Source organism: Taurulus bubalis (assembly GCF_910589615.1).
Source record: "Taurulus bubalis genome assembly, chromosome: 8".
NCBI classification, from domain to species: domain Eukaryota; kingdom Metazoa; phylum Chordata; class Actinopteri; order Perciformes; family Cottidae; genus Taurulus; species Taurulus bubalis.
Genome location: NC_136596.1, coordinates 5,558,974 through 5,570,535, shown reverse-complemented (window position 1 = coordinate 5,570,535; position 11,562 = coordinate 5,558,974). Strand labels below are relative to the sequence as shown.

Here is an 11,562-nt window from a genome sequence, read left to right as displayed (position 1 = left end):
AAGCACAAATTTTCCCCTGCCGCGATCCCGACGGCAGCGGTGGGACAAAAACGAACTGAGAAGTTTAAGCTTTAAGAAGGTGGACTAAAAGCGAGCTGGAACGGTCCGGGCATGGGACATGGTTGTTTTTGTTTTTTTTTACTGTGCGAATGAGAGGTGATCATTGCAAGTCTAATCCAGAGGTCTTGTTAATCATGCGCTTTTTTTTAAACGATCCACTTTTTTCCCTTTTTAAAAAGCATACCATATCTCCATTTTGACAGATTTTCCATTCAGACACAAGAATCATGGGTAAAAAAAAAAACATGCAGACCTTTTAAATTGTTTTCCAAACCGATGGGAGATTTTTAATTTTTTTAAACGATGGATGATGTCAATCCCCTTTTATATTAAAAGGGGTGAGACCAGTTACGACACGGGCATAGCATGATAGCAGTGTGTGGTGTCTCATTTAAAAAGGTTAAATTATGATATTTATTTCACCGTATTCTTTTTTTACTTCTTCCTGGCTCACATTTTTTTGATATTTTTGATCTCTTGACATGGGAAGGGAAACAATCTGGTACCAGTAGAAACCATTGAATCCATTTTGAATACATCAAATCCATTTTGACAGCCCGTTCATTTTTTTATTTAGCCTTTACCCCCTCCATATTTAGTCTTGGATTAAGCTTGCAATGCACTGAAGATTAGATTTGTTGTACGTGTCCAAGAAAATGGCATAGGTTGGTTATTTTTGTATTGCTGGGAGATTAAAAAAAAAAAAAGCAACACTACATCCTTCAACACTGTATGAAGCCTCTCATAACTGCCCTGTCACTCTAGCTGTGATGTTTGATTGACAAATTACCCGTGTGGAGGTACGGTGAAACTGGAAGGCAAGTGAAATGTTGATAATCAAAAACACCAAATGATTTATTTTTTACCCAATTATAGTATATTTTTAAGCATTTCTAACCCGTAGTCTATTTGGTGGTTTGAGAAGATTATGGCATTTAATATATATACACATTATGTTTGTTAGAATATGAGTGTGCACAATTTACGGGAGAGCTTTGAAGTTGAATTTTAGTTTTCAGTTTTCCTCTCCGCTAACAACCCCCCACCCTCAACAGTTCTCATGTTTCTGACATGTGTAGAGTGACCCTGCTTGCTTGGTAGACATTTAATTACACATATTTTGTAAAAGGTAAGATTTCTCTGACAGGCTTTCCACACTGTTATACAATTGTTGGTTTTCAATAAACATTCACCGAACCGGACCCAGAAATTCAACGTCTTGATTTGATTTAGAAGTGAATTTAAAAGCAGTATTGAATCAAAACCAATACAGATAAACAAAGTAGAGCACGCTCATCATGATCACAGGATCAGTGGTTCGATCCCCGGGTCCACTAGTCCGGTGGTTCTCAATCTTTTTTCAACCTGTACCCCCAAACCGGCACAAAGCATTTTTGGTTGAAAAAAAAGATGTAATACACAGCGCTGTGTCATCAGTGTGTGATTTAATATGGAATAGATACAATTCAGTTTATAAACATACACTTATATTTTTACTACTTTAAAGGATTTTTTTAATTGATGCTAATATTAAATATATATATTAATCTCGCGTACCCCCTGGAGGGCCTTCATGTACACCCAGGGGTACACGTACCCCCATTTGAAGACCACTGCGCTAGTCCATGTCAATGTGGGCACTTAACCCCAAATTGCTCCTGCAAGCTGTGCCTGTGCTTCTGCATGATAGCCAATGTGTAACACCCTGCTACCCTGAGCTGTTAGTTATTTGTGTATGTGTGTCTCCTGATTGTTCATGCCCTACACCTGTGTTTCCCCGCTCTTATATATACTCCCTTGCCCCGTGCCAGATTGTCTTGTGTGTAAGAGCTGAGGGCTCCAGTGGTTTCCTAGTTGCTACCCCTTATCTGTAAGGTTGAGTACCTAACGCAAGGCAGATTTCGGCGCTTCCTTTCGGTGCCTGAGCCGATTGTAATATATATATTTTTTACACTACACTGATGACTCCGCCCTGGCAGCAGGTAACGATAGCCTATCGCATGTATAGCTACAGTAGCTAGCTCGCCATCAACCTTTTAACAGAGAGAATGCCGAAAGGTAAACTGTCAAAAGTGTGGCTGTACTTCGCAAAAAATACTTTTTTCTTTTAAATATATTGTTCATAGTTTGAAGTTAAAAAGTGTTAAACTGTAGTTTGAAGTCAAGTGTTTTTTATTTATATTTATTGTATACTTTAAACAGTTAATATATTGTTCAATTTGAACTATATCCTTTTTATTTTTTTTAAGTATCGGTTTAGACACCGTATTGAAAAAAAACAAACAACGATACCCAGCCCTACTTATCTGACTGTCTTTCACTCCGGACTCCCTGCCTGCCTTTTTTTTGTACTTGTTTTTGCTACTAAGTAACGTACTTTTTGATTTTGGCCTTACTGTCATTTTCCTTCTGCACCTGAGTCTCTACCCCACCACACCTGGTTGTGACACAATGAATGATGACATGTAGTGATAACGTGCTTTGAGTGGTAGTGGGAAGACTAGAAAAGTGCGATACAAGTACAGTCCATTTACTGTAAAAGTGTAAAAACAATAATGCTCCAGTATGGAGCAGAACAATGCCACCCAGTGGTGAGCGCTAAAATATTGTCCATTTAGTTTATAGAGGCCTTCCCTGTTGAATCCTCTGCGATGGGAATCGTCAGCTCTTGTGCTCCTTCTGCGCCGCTTCCAGCTGATTTTTGTGTAAAGGTGAGGTACGAGTACATCAGTCCACCTGACATACTGCGACGCAAACAAAAGCAATGAATTGTGAGGACATGAGACACAAACGACACGACCGCATCAGCTGTGTAACAATGTGCATCCCAGCGAGACCATAAACTTCACTGTCGTTCATAGATGCTTTGCTCTAGTTTGGAATATGGCTCGGAAATATAATTAAATCTCATGATGCTGCTCTTAAAAAAAAAAAAAAAGACTGAAATTTAAACATGGTAAGAAATGTAAATGTACTGCGGTTTTTTTGGCCTCATGTATGCTTGATCATTTTTGTCACATCAAACTCCTCCCACATTTTTTTTAGTTGTAGCCTTTAACAAAACATGTCAGTATAAAAATAACAGTATAAAACTGGAAAAAATTCATTCCTACCAAATGCTGAGGCCGAGGAAGTTGGGCCAAGAGAACAGGTAGTCGCCGCCCACAAAGATGCCGATGTAAGCTACTGCCGCATTCTTAAAAAAAGATTATCAAGGTTAGTGATGATCTTGTTTGGAGAAATTGGACAGAGGAGAAAAAAATGTGACTACACAAGTTGCAAAGATTCATATCCATTGCACAGTGCAAGTAGAGGCCATTTTGAACATGTTTTGATTGTTTACTGTGTGCCGTCTGTAGAATCCAATTTCCCATATGGGTTAGAACTTTAAGCATTGTCTATTCATAAAGACATTCACTTGTTCATACCTTTATTGCCCCGACTACTGTTGTAGTAAGTGCTGAGTTATAATAGCTGCACAGGACTATGGAATACATCAGCACAAACCTGAAAAACAAGGCAGAAAATGTGTCAAAACTGTGTAGAATGAGGCAGTAATGGAGGACCTATGGAAGTTTATGAGGTTCCAACTGTTGTGTGACAGTGACTGACATACCCCATGAAGCAGGACGCGAGGAAACAAAAAACAAAAGGGGCTTCAACCCAGTCCTCAAACGTGAGCGCCTGTGAATCAAAACACAAACGTTTGGTCAGGCGGGAATAAGCCTCCAGTCTCGGCAACAAACACAGAAGTAACACACCGGATCACAGCGGCCCTCTGTACCTCGTGTAAATCTCCAGTAAATGCGCTTGCCAAGAGCGTGGGGATGACGAGGAGTAGTGCGTTGTAAAACAAGACACCGTACTTCCCAAGGCCCTGAACAACGACAAGAGAAAAAGAGGATGTGTAACAAACGGGAAAACCTGACGACAGTTACTTTTACTGCATGTTGCCGATTTGAAATATGAATAATTCTTCACATTTCATTTCGATAAGCCAAATAGGTTGACGGCCGTCAGCATCTAAAATCGTGACGGTCAAAAAGGTGCCGCTCTGTGCGTTTATGTTATATGATGTAATGTGTGTTTTGTGTGTTCAAAGTCCTATAAAAGGGAGGATGACCAAACCAAAGCAATCACCCATGTACAAATCAATCAATAACCGGGAAAAAAACTAAACTGTTTATAACTCCCTTCCTTCTATACAGCAACCCAATCTTCCACATTATTTGTCGCCATTCAAAATAGATAAAAGCATTGAACTGTAGGGAGACATGCAGGTCAAACACAGTACAGACAGTCTCACGTTTGGACAGACGGTGCAGGGAATGTTACCTTGGTGCCAAGTTTCTTCTTGGTGTACACGCCGTTGGCAGCAGTGAAGGCATCATTGAGCAGGATGAAAGAGTAGGCCTCCACATCGAAGGCCAGGTCCGAACTAGAGGAGACGAAGAGAGGAGTGTTCAGTTCTTACGTGGTATATAAACAATTCCAATACAATTAATTTTCCTTAAAAAATTAAATAAAATCCATACCTTGCAGCGACCATGGCACCAAAAACGATGGTCACAACACAGTACACAAGGCGCTTTGGGAATGTTTTTCTGCAGAAAAAAAAAGGAACACTGAATCCCATTTTGTTTAATTGGGCTAATAAACTGATGAGACATAACGTACAGTACGTTCAGACCAGTCGTGGTACAATTCGGATGAGGTCAATCTTTTCAAATCTCTAACGGCAAAACATAAATCAGAGAGATGCCTCACCTGAGAATAAATACTTCCAAGATCATCGTCATCAATATGGTGAATTTCCGTAATACTGTGAACATGGGTAAACTGTAAAAAACAACAACATGTTTTTAGGGAAACCACAGGAATAAGCACAAACTGCTAGAGAACTAAATCTGCTATAATTAGACAACAACCTGAGTTTCTTGGTGCTCGCCAGTCCGGTTATATGGTTCCCAACATAGAGCAAAGGAAGGGGGAAAATCTGGCAAGAAAATAGAAAAGGCGTACAATGTTTTAGAAATGAAAATGCAATTAAATAAAAGATAAATATGTATTTCTTATATATTACAAAAATTCAAATAAATGCTTACCTTTAAGAGAATAGTTCTGTCAAAATCTTGAAACTGGACTGTTTTGCTCATTTTGGCAGCATAAAGGACAACAAGAGTGGCGATCATCTGAAAACACCAAAGGGACCATGTGAAACATGTGTGTGACACACACACACACACACGCACGCGCGCGCACACACACACACACACACACACACACACACACACACACTTACCTGGCCAATTCCCAAACACATATAAGAGGGAAACCTGCAAAACAAACGCACACATTGTTGAATTATTGGGTGTGAGTCAATGACGATTTATTTAGTGTCGTCATTGACTCTTCCATTGTACCTTGAGTACTTCCATAGTTTTAGTTTTACTCCAGTACATTTATCTGATGCTTACTTTGCAAATTAAAAAAAAGACCTTTAACACGGTCGCGAGCGGATAAAGTGTTTACAGTGGTTTAATTAGCTCTTCAACATTAAAGTGACGTACACATAGCCTTATCCATCGATATAACCCAGTAATAACACTATCGCTGCATTATGAACGGGACAACGTTTACTATTTAATACTTTAAGACGGATATGTTTTGACGCCGATACTTTTACTACATTTGAAAGCGTTACTTCCAGCCCACTGTGCTAACGCTACTTTTAGTAAGGTTACGTAAGGTTACGTAAAGTACGTAAGGTGCGTACGGTAAGGTTGTGACTCCAGTAACGTTACCTGAAGCTCGTCAGAACTGTCTTATTCACCACCGTGATGACAAACGAGCTGCCGGCGTAGAACAAAGCCGAGTACAGCCGGAGCAGCCGGGGGTGCTGCGCGGGCTGCTGGCAGGCGTCCGGAGGCATCGTCAGGTCAGACACGGAGCGCACCTGTTGAGACCCTTTACCCACAGGCGGAGGCGAGGAGGAGTCGGCTACTTCCTGGTGGGAGGTTCTGGTTCTACTGAACAAACAAGAAAAAGAAAACGGACAACATGGCGGATGTCTATCTCGGCGCTCACTCTTGACCCTGTGCAAACGTTGCTTAAATAAGTTATGAACCACACGTTTTTAAATTTAAATAACTTTCTTTATTCAACAATTGCACATGTACAATTTCATAAATTGTCAATAATAAACGGCAAAGTACATTTAAACTAACATGCCAGGGGGGCAACCACAGAGAATACAAATAGACAGGAAAAAAAACATTAAAATAAAAAGAGGACATATGTTATATAACATATATCATAGGAATGCATGCCGTTACTTTTCTTCTTTTTTTAAACACAAAAATGGTTCTTTGGCTTTTAAACTTACACTTAAATAATAATAAAATAATCAAATGTATGATATACGCCCTTTCCTCAAATGTTCTGTGAAATAATCCAAATATGTTCTGAACCACAAGAGAAGGCTCATTTTAATGTGAAAATCTAAATGTAAAGAAGCTGTCTTTTATTCTTTCTTTTGCTCTACTGCTAGGGTCTCCGTCCAGTTTTGGTTTATTTTGGTTGATGACTTGTCTTTAATTAAGAGTACATCTGAGCAATACAAGAAGGGCCTGTGACACATGTGACATTTAGTTCTCACGTTAATACAAAATGCATCAAAACTAACAAAGTCTAGACGTGCATCATAAAGCATTGTGGCAAAGTATGAAAGGGGTTTCTTGTTCCGCACCCACCCGCCCGCATCCACCATCTACAAAGAACAACATCAAAGGTGCCACAGGCCGTCTGGCCACTGGTCACTATGCTGCTGTCAATAGTCTGGAAGAAAAGTCGTACTGAGATGTTATCTCAACAAATGTTAAAGGTCAACCATTTTAGAAACAACACACTGAGCTCTCAGTAAACCATGAACACTTAATCACTTTTGGACACTTGGTCACTTTATTCACTGTGGAGACTTTAATTGTACTCAGCTGGTGCAATATAAATATGTTTAAGTACTTTTATATATATATACTCTTATTCCGTCTGTATATTTAATTGGAAATTGATACTGTATTCTTCTTACTGTTTTACTACTGTATATTGTTATTTCATTTATATATATATTTTTTTACTATGTGTCTCTATTGTATGCAAGACTGCTGTAATCCCGCAATTTCCCCACTGAGGGACTAATAAAGGATTATCTTATCTTATCTTATCTATATACTATGTATATATAAGGCAGCCACTTTAAGATGTTCATGATTCATCTTTCATAGGGCATTCCTAGAGTGCTCGGCTGCTGCAACAAGTTATCTGACAGTGTGAATATGATTAACCAACCGGAGCAGGATGCTGCACAATTTTGTGTTTCCTGAGTGAAACTCCTGAAAAGGAGGAAGAGGCGCTAGTCTCCAGGACCCGGTGGAGTTGCCTGATATCCGTGCAAAGCACATTACCAGACAAAAGGTTCAACACACTGTATGAACCGACTCACTTTTGGCAAACCTGAGGAGTCAGCAGTCAACATGAACCACTGGTTGTTGTTGTTGTTGTGAGGTACATCATGGTGCCGACCACTTTCACTCTCTATTGGCTGTCAGTGTCTCCTCTAAAAGGCGCTGTTGCATCAGACTTTCTCCCTCAGCTGTACTTTCAGCCGGTTGATTGTGCAAGTCTTGCTCTGTCATATTCTCACTTTACTTACAGCTGTCTATTTCTCTCCTTGTTCTTTCACCACACATTTAAATTATAATTGTTGTCTTGGTTTATCGACAAAGAAGGATCCTTCTCTGATCAGCTTTTTCAACATATTGCCCTTTTGAGGCGAGAAAAGCCAGAGCCAAACTTTGCTGACAGATCTGCTGCCAGCAGGAGTTCAACATTGCACAGATGTGACATGTTTTTCTCTGTGTCTGACAGTGAGGTTTTGCTGCGGCCCCGTCTGACCCCCTGATGCCGTGCAGCCGATTGTCTTTTGAACGGTTGGGATTTGAGCACTCCGTTGAAGGACATTCAACTATTATTGGTTTTGCTGATAGATGAGAGCTCTTTGGTAAACGGTGAAGGTTGTTGAAATCTCTTCACACTAGAGAAACCTGCTCTGATGTGAGTAGACGCATAAAAGAGAGAGAGAGAGAGAGAGAGAGTGAGTGCTTGTTTAAGTAAGCTGTAACTCAAAAGGGAGATTAATGGCATTAGCTGGAGGGGCTTTTTTATTATAGGGATGAGTATTTACAACCATAAAAGCCTGAGGGCTTGGGCCTAACAGCTCAATATTGAGATTACTGTTCACTTTGAATTCCTGATATTAACATATATTTCACTTTAGCTTTACACTGTCTATTTTCTAATTTTGATAAGTCCAATATGACAGAGATACGTTGTAGTAGTGTTGCAGATGTATAGACTCACAATCGGGTTTCATCCAACTGACTGAAACCTGGAAGACTACACAAGAGTACAGCTGTGCCAGATGCAGCCTGAGGTCAAATGCCAAGTTGCACACTGAGTCGCTGACAGACCAGAGCATTTTTTTTCTTCTTCCTGTTCCTTGTTTTTGTTCACAAATTGAGCAAAATGCATCCCTCACTTTTCTGCATTGAACGTGCTGCAGAACACTAAAAGTAGCATCAGCATTTTCCCGACAATTTAAATGTTGAGTTTCACTGTTGGGTTTCTCCACGGCCATGACAAGTAAATAAGAAAGACGCTCAGTAGCAATGACAGGAGTTACAGGAGAGTCTTGTTTTTTTTAAGTGGATCCCTCACTTTGGAATAAAAACAAATAGATCACATGCATGAGTCCAGTGAATATTTCCAACAGGTTTTACAGCCTTCTCTGTGTGTAGCAGCGTGTCTCTGTGTCAGTATAGTCATGACTTGGGAGCGAGCCAGGAATTTACTTGAATTTCTATCTAAATCTGGAGTGACATTTTCAAGGTTAAGTCAGTAGCTAAATTGGTCTGGGTGGTTATGAGACTGAACGGGGCATAATCAAATATTGTCACTATCCTGTTACTTTATTTTAGTGAACTTATATTAACTATTAGTAATTTATTTTACAGAGGATTTGCAGCTGCCAGGGTCCAGAGGACAACATGCAGCATCGCTTTAGCAGCCTCCAGTCCGTCTCTGCCAAATCACTGCAGGCCACAACGCCAGCCACAGCTCATCACCTCACCATATAATAATAAATTTGATTTTAGACATTTATTTACATGTTTCTACCATTTTTGTATTCATATATTTGGCCATAATAATTTGGCTGAAGTTAAGGTTGCCAGGTTGGCAAAAAATGCATCTCAAAATGCATCAGATTGATGCTTTAAAATATGGAATATTTACATTTTTCTTACGGGGGAGCATGCCCCCGGACCCCCCTAGAGGGGTAATATCCTTCTCACCTTTTTCACCCCGACCCGTTTTCATGCCTGATCATATGCAAGTGACTTTAAAAAGTGAATTTAAGAAATTATGTAAAATCAAGAAAATGACCCCCGATCTCAGAGAGTTAAGACTAAGTTATGAGTTTGCCAAGAGCAACATTGTATCTAAAACGTATATCTCTCTTCATAGTTTGACCATCATCTGGGGACACAAAATGAATAACATGAAAGAAAAACAACACATTTATTAAGTCATATTTCACAGATAGATTTTTGGATACAATGATTGGATAAATGCAAAGGTAGACGTTGTATTCACATTATTTACCACACTAACTATCCCATTATAAGTCAAACACCCAATTTTTACAAAAGTAAAAGTAGAGAATTATTAGCAAGGAAATACACTCAAAGTAAAAGTACCCATAATGCAGAACGGCCCCCGTCAGTTATTAGTGGATCATAATTATTGATGCGTTAACATGTCAGCAGTAATTTAATGCTGTAAACTGATCAGATGTTTTGTTTAAAATCTTGTTTTGACCTGTTGAATAAATGTAATGGAGTAAAACGCAGAATAATTCCCTCCGAAATGTTGCGGGGTCGAATTATAGAGAGCAGTAATAGTCAAGTAAATATCAAAGTAGTAAAAAGAAGGACGTCTCAGTAAGCTGCTTTCTGCTTCTTCTGTTTCAGCCGCTGCTGCAGCATAATCAGGTCTGTCTTCACTTTGGGATGAGCACACACGGGCTTCCTCATGCCCTTCACTCGCAGTCTGTGGACCCACAAGGGCAGAAAGAGTTTCACATGATGGCCACAAAAGAAAAGTTGTTACAAAAACCGTTATCATGTTGGCTCATTGTTGATCTGCACCACTCACATCAGTGCAGAGATGTCACAGGGGCCGCTGCTGTGCTGGATCGTCCATCCCTGAACCTTCACCATCATCCGAAAAGGGATCTCCCCTTTTGTTTTGATGCAGCATTTTGGGATGCCAGCTGCAAAGCGGGATTAAGACACATTATGAGGATGCTGGAAAGGAAAGATGATGGAATAGTAGAACTGAAGAAAAAATAAAAATCTTGACACATCATGCCGTTTCTTTGTGCTATCTGTGCCACGTAGTCAACTTAAATCTCCACAAAAAACCTGTTTATCCCCTATATAATTCACACATAACATAACATTTGGGGCTTGGGTTTCGAAGAAAATAACGAATACTTTTAAAAAACATTACATTAAAAGGATTTAGATCCTCTGCTTTTCCTGCAATGTATTCACATGTAAGCTTTCCGGGTTAATATGAACAGAAATATGCAACCAATTAACTGTTTAAAACCTTTTACAGTTTTATTCATGTTAGCACCATACAGAAAACATATATACCACACACCTCTACTCTCCCCCATTAATCTAAACATCTCTGACTTATTTTAGAGCGTTATTCTCTGAAAAAACTGATCACAAACAAGAGCTGTCTTGGTTTTAACATCGTTACGATGATGGCGTTCTTACCTTCAGTTGAGGTGACGGCCAAAGCCCAGAGGCAGACAATCACAAACGCAACTTTCAGCTCCATGATGACCGAGAAAATGATGAGACGGAGTCTGTCTTTGCTCTTTAAATACTGGCACTGAAAACACACCCACACCCACACCCACACCCACCCACACCCACACACACCAGTGTGCACACACCCAACCTCAAGCAGAGGCAACATGTTCTCAAACCGTCCAGCATCTTTCTCAATGGGACGTGTTGCTCAACACAAGTCATTAAAAGACGGTAAGTTTGAGGTCTTTATGAAAACAAAATGTCACTTTCCTTTTTGAACCCGACTCTTTGTTCAAACGGGTGGCGCTGGAGGAGCGTGTGGTACAGGTTGGCCTCGCTCAGACGGGCCCCGACAGGTTTAATAACCACTCTTTTAATATGATGTTTAATTGATTTAGAATGAAATAATACCACACCCAGTGTCTCAAAGGGCAGGATGCATAGTTTAAACAATTGAGACCAAAAGGAAACTAAATTCAGATCAAATGGGAACTTAATTAAGGTGAAAAGGTCAAAAGGTCTTGAGACAGCCGGGTCAAACAGAGTAAAAAGGAAT

The 11,562-nt window shown here is 39.8% G+C and overlaps 2 protein-coding genes across 2 annotated transcripts; both read right to left on the bottom strand.

The window, feature by feature from the left end:
* Positions 1 to 2,674: 2,674 nt before the first annotated feature.
* slc35d2 (solute carrier family 35 member D2) lies at positions 2,675 to 6,829 on the bottom strand (the record flags this gene model as incomplete). The annotated part of the gene is made up of 13 exons (XM_079222295.1): positions 2,675 to 2,804; positions 3,174 to 3,256; positions 3,489 to 3,567; positions 3,677 to 3,744; positions 3,845 to 3,937; positions 4,396 to 4,498; positions 4,596 to 4,664; positions 4,828 to 4,899; positions 4,989 to 5,056; positions 5,166 to 5,252; positions 5,363 to 5,396; positions 5,865 to 6,089; positions 6,813 to 6,829. 13 exons carry the CDS (start codon positions 6,827 to 6,829, stop codon positions 2,675 to 2,677), a joined length of 1,128 nt encoding a protein of 375 aa, XP_079078421.1.
* A 2,853-nt stretch (positions 6,830 to 9,682) lies between these two features.
* ccl27a (chemokine (C-C motif) ligand 27a) lies at positions 9,683 to 11,074 on the bottom strand. Its single transcript, XM_079223030.1, has 3 exons — positions 10,968 to 11,074; positions 10,333 to 10,450; positions 9,683 to 10,227 (listed from the first exon to the last, which is right to left on the bottom strand). Exons 1-3 carry the CDS (start codon positions 11,029 to 11,031, stop codon positions 10,116 to 10,118), a joined length of 294 nt encoding a protein of 97 aa, XP_079079156.1. The 5' UTR covers positions 11,032 to 11,074; the 3' UTR covers positions 9,683 to 10,115.
* Positions 11,075 to 11,562: the final 488 nt, after the last annotated feature.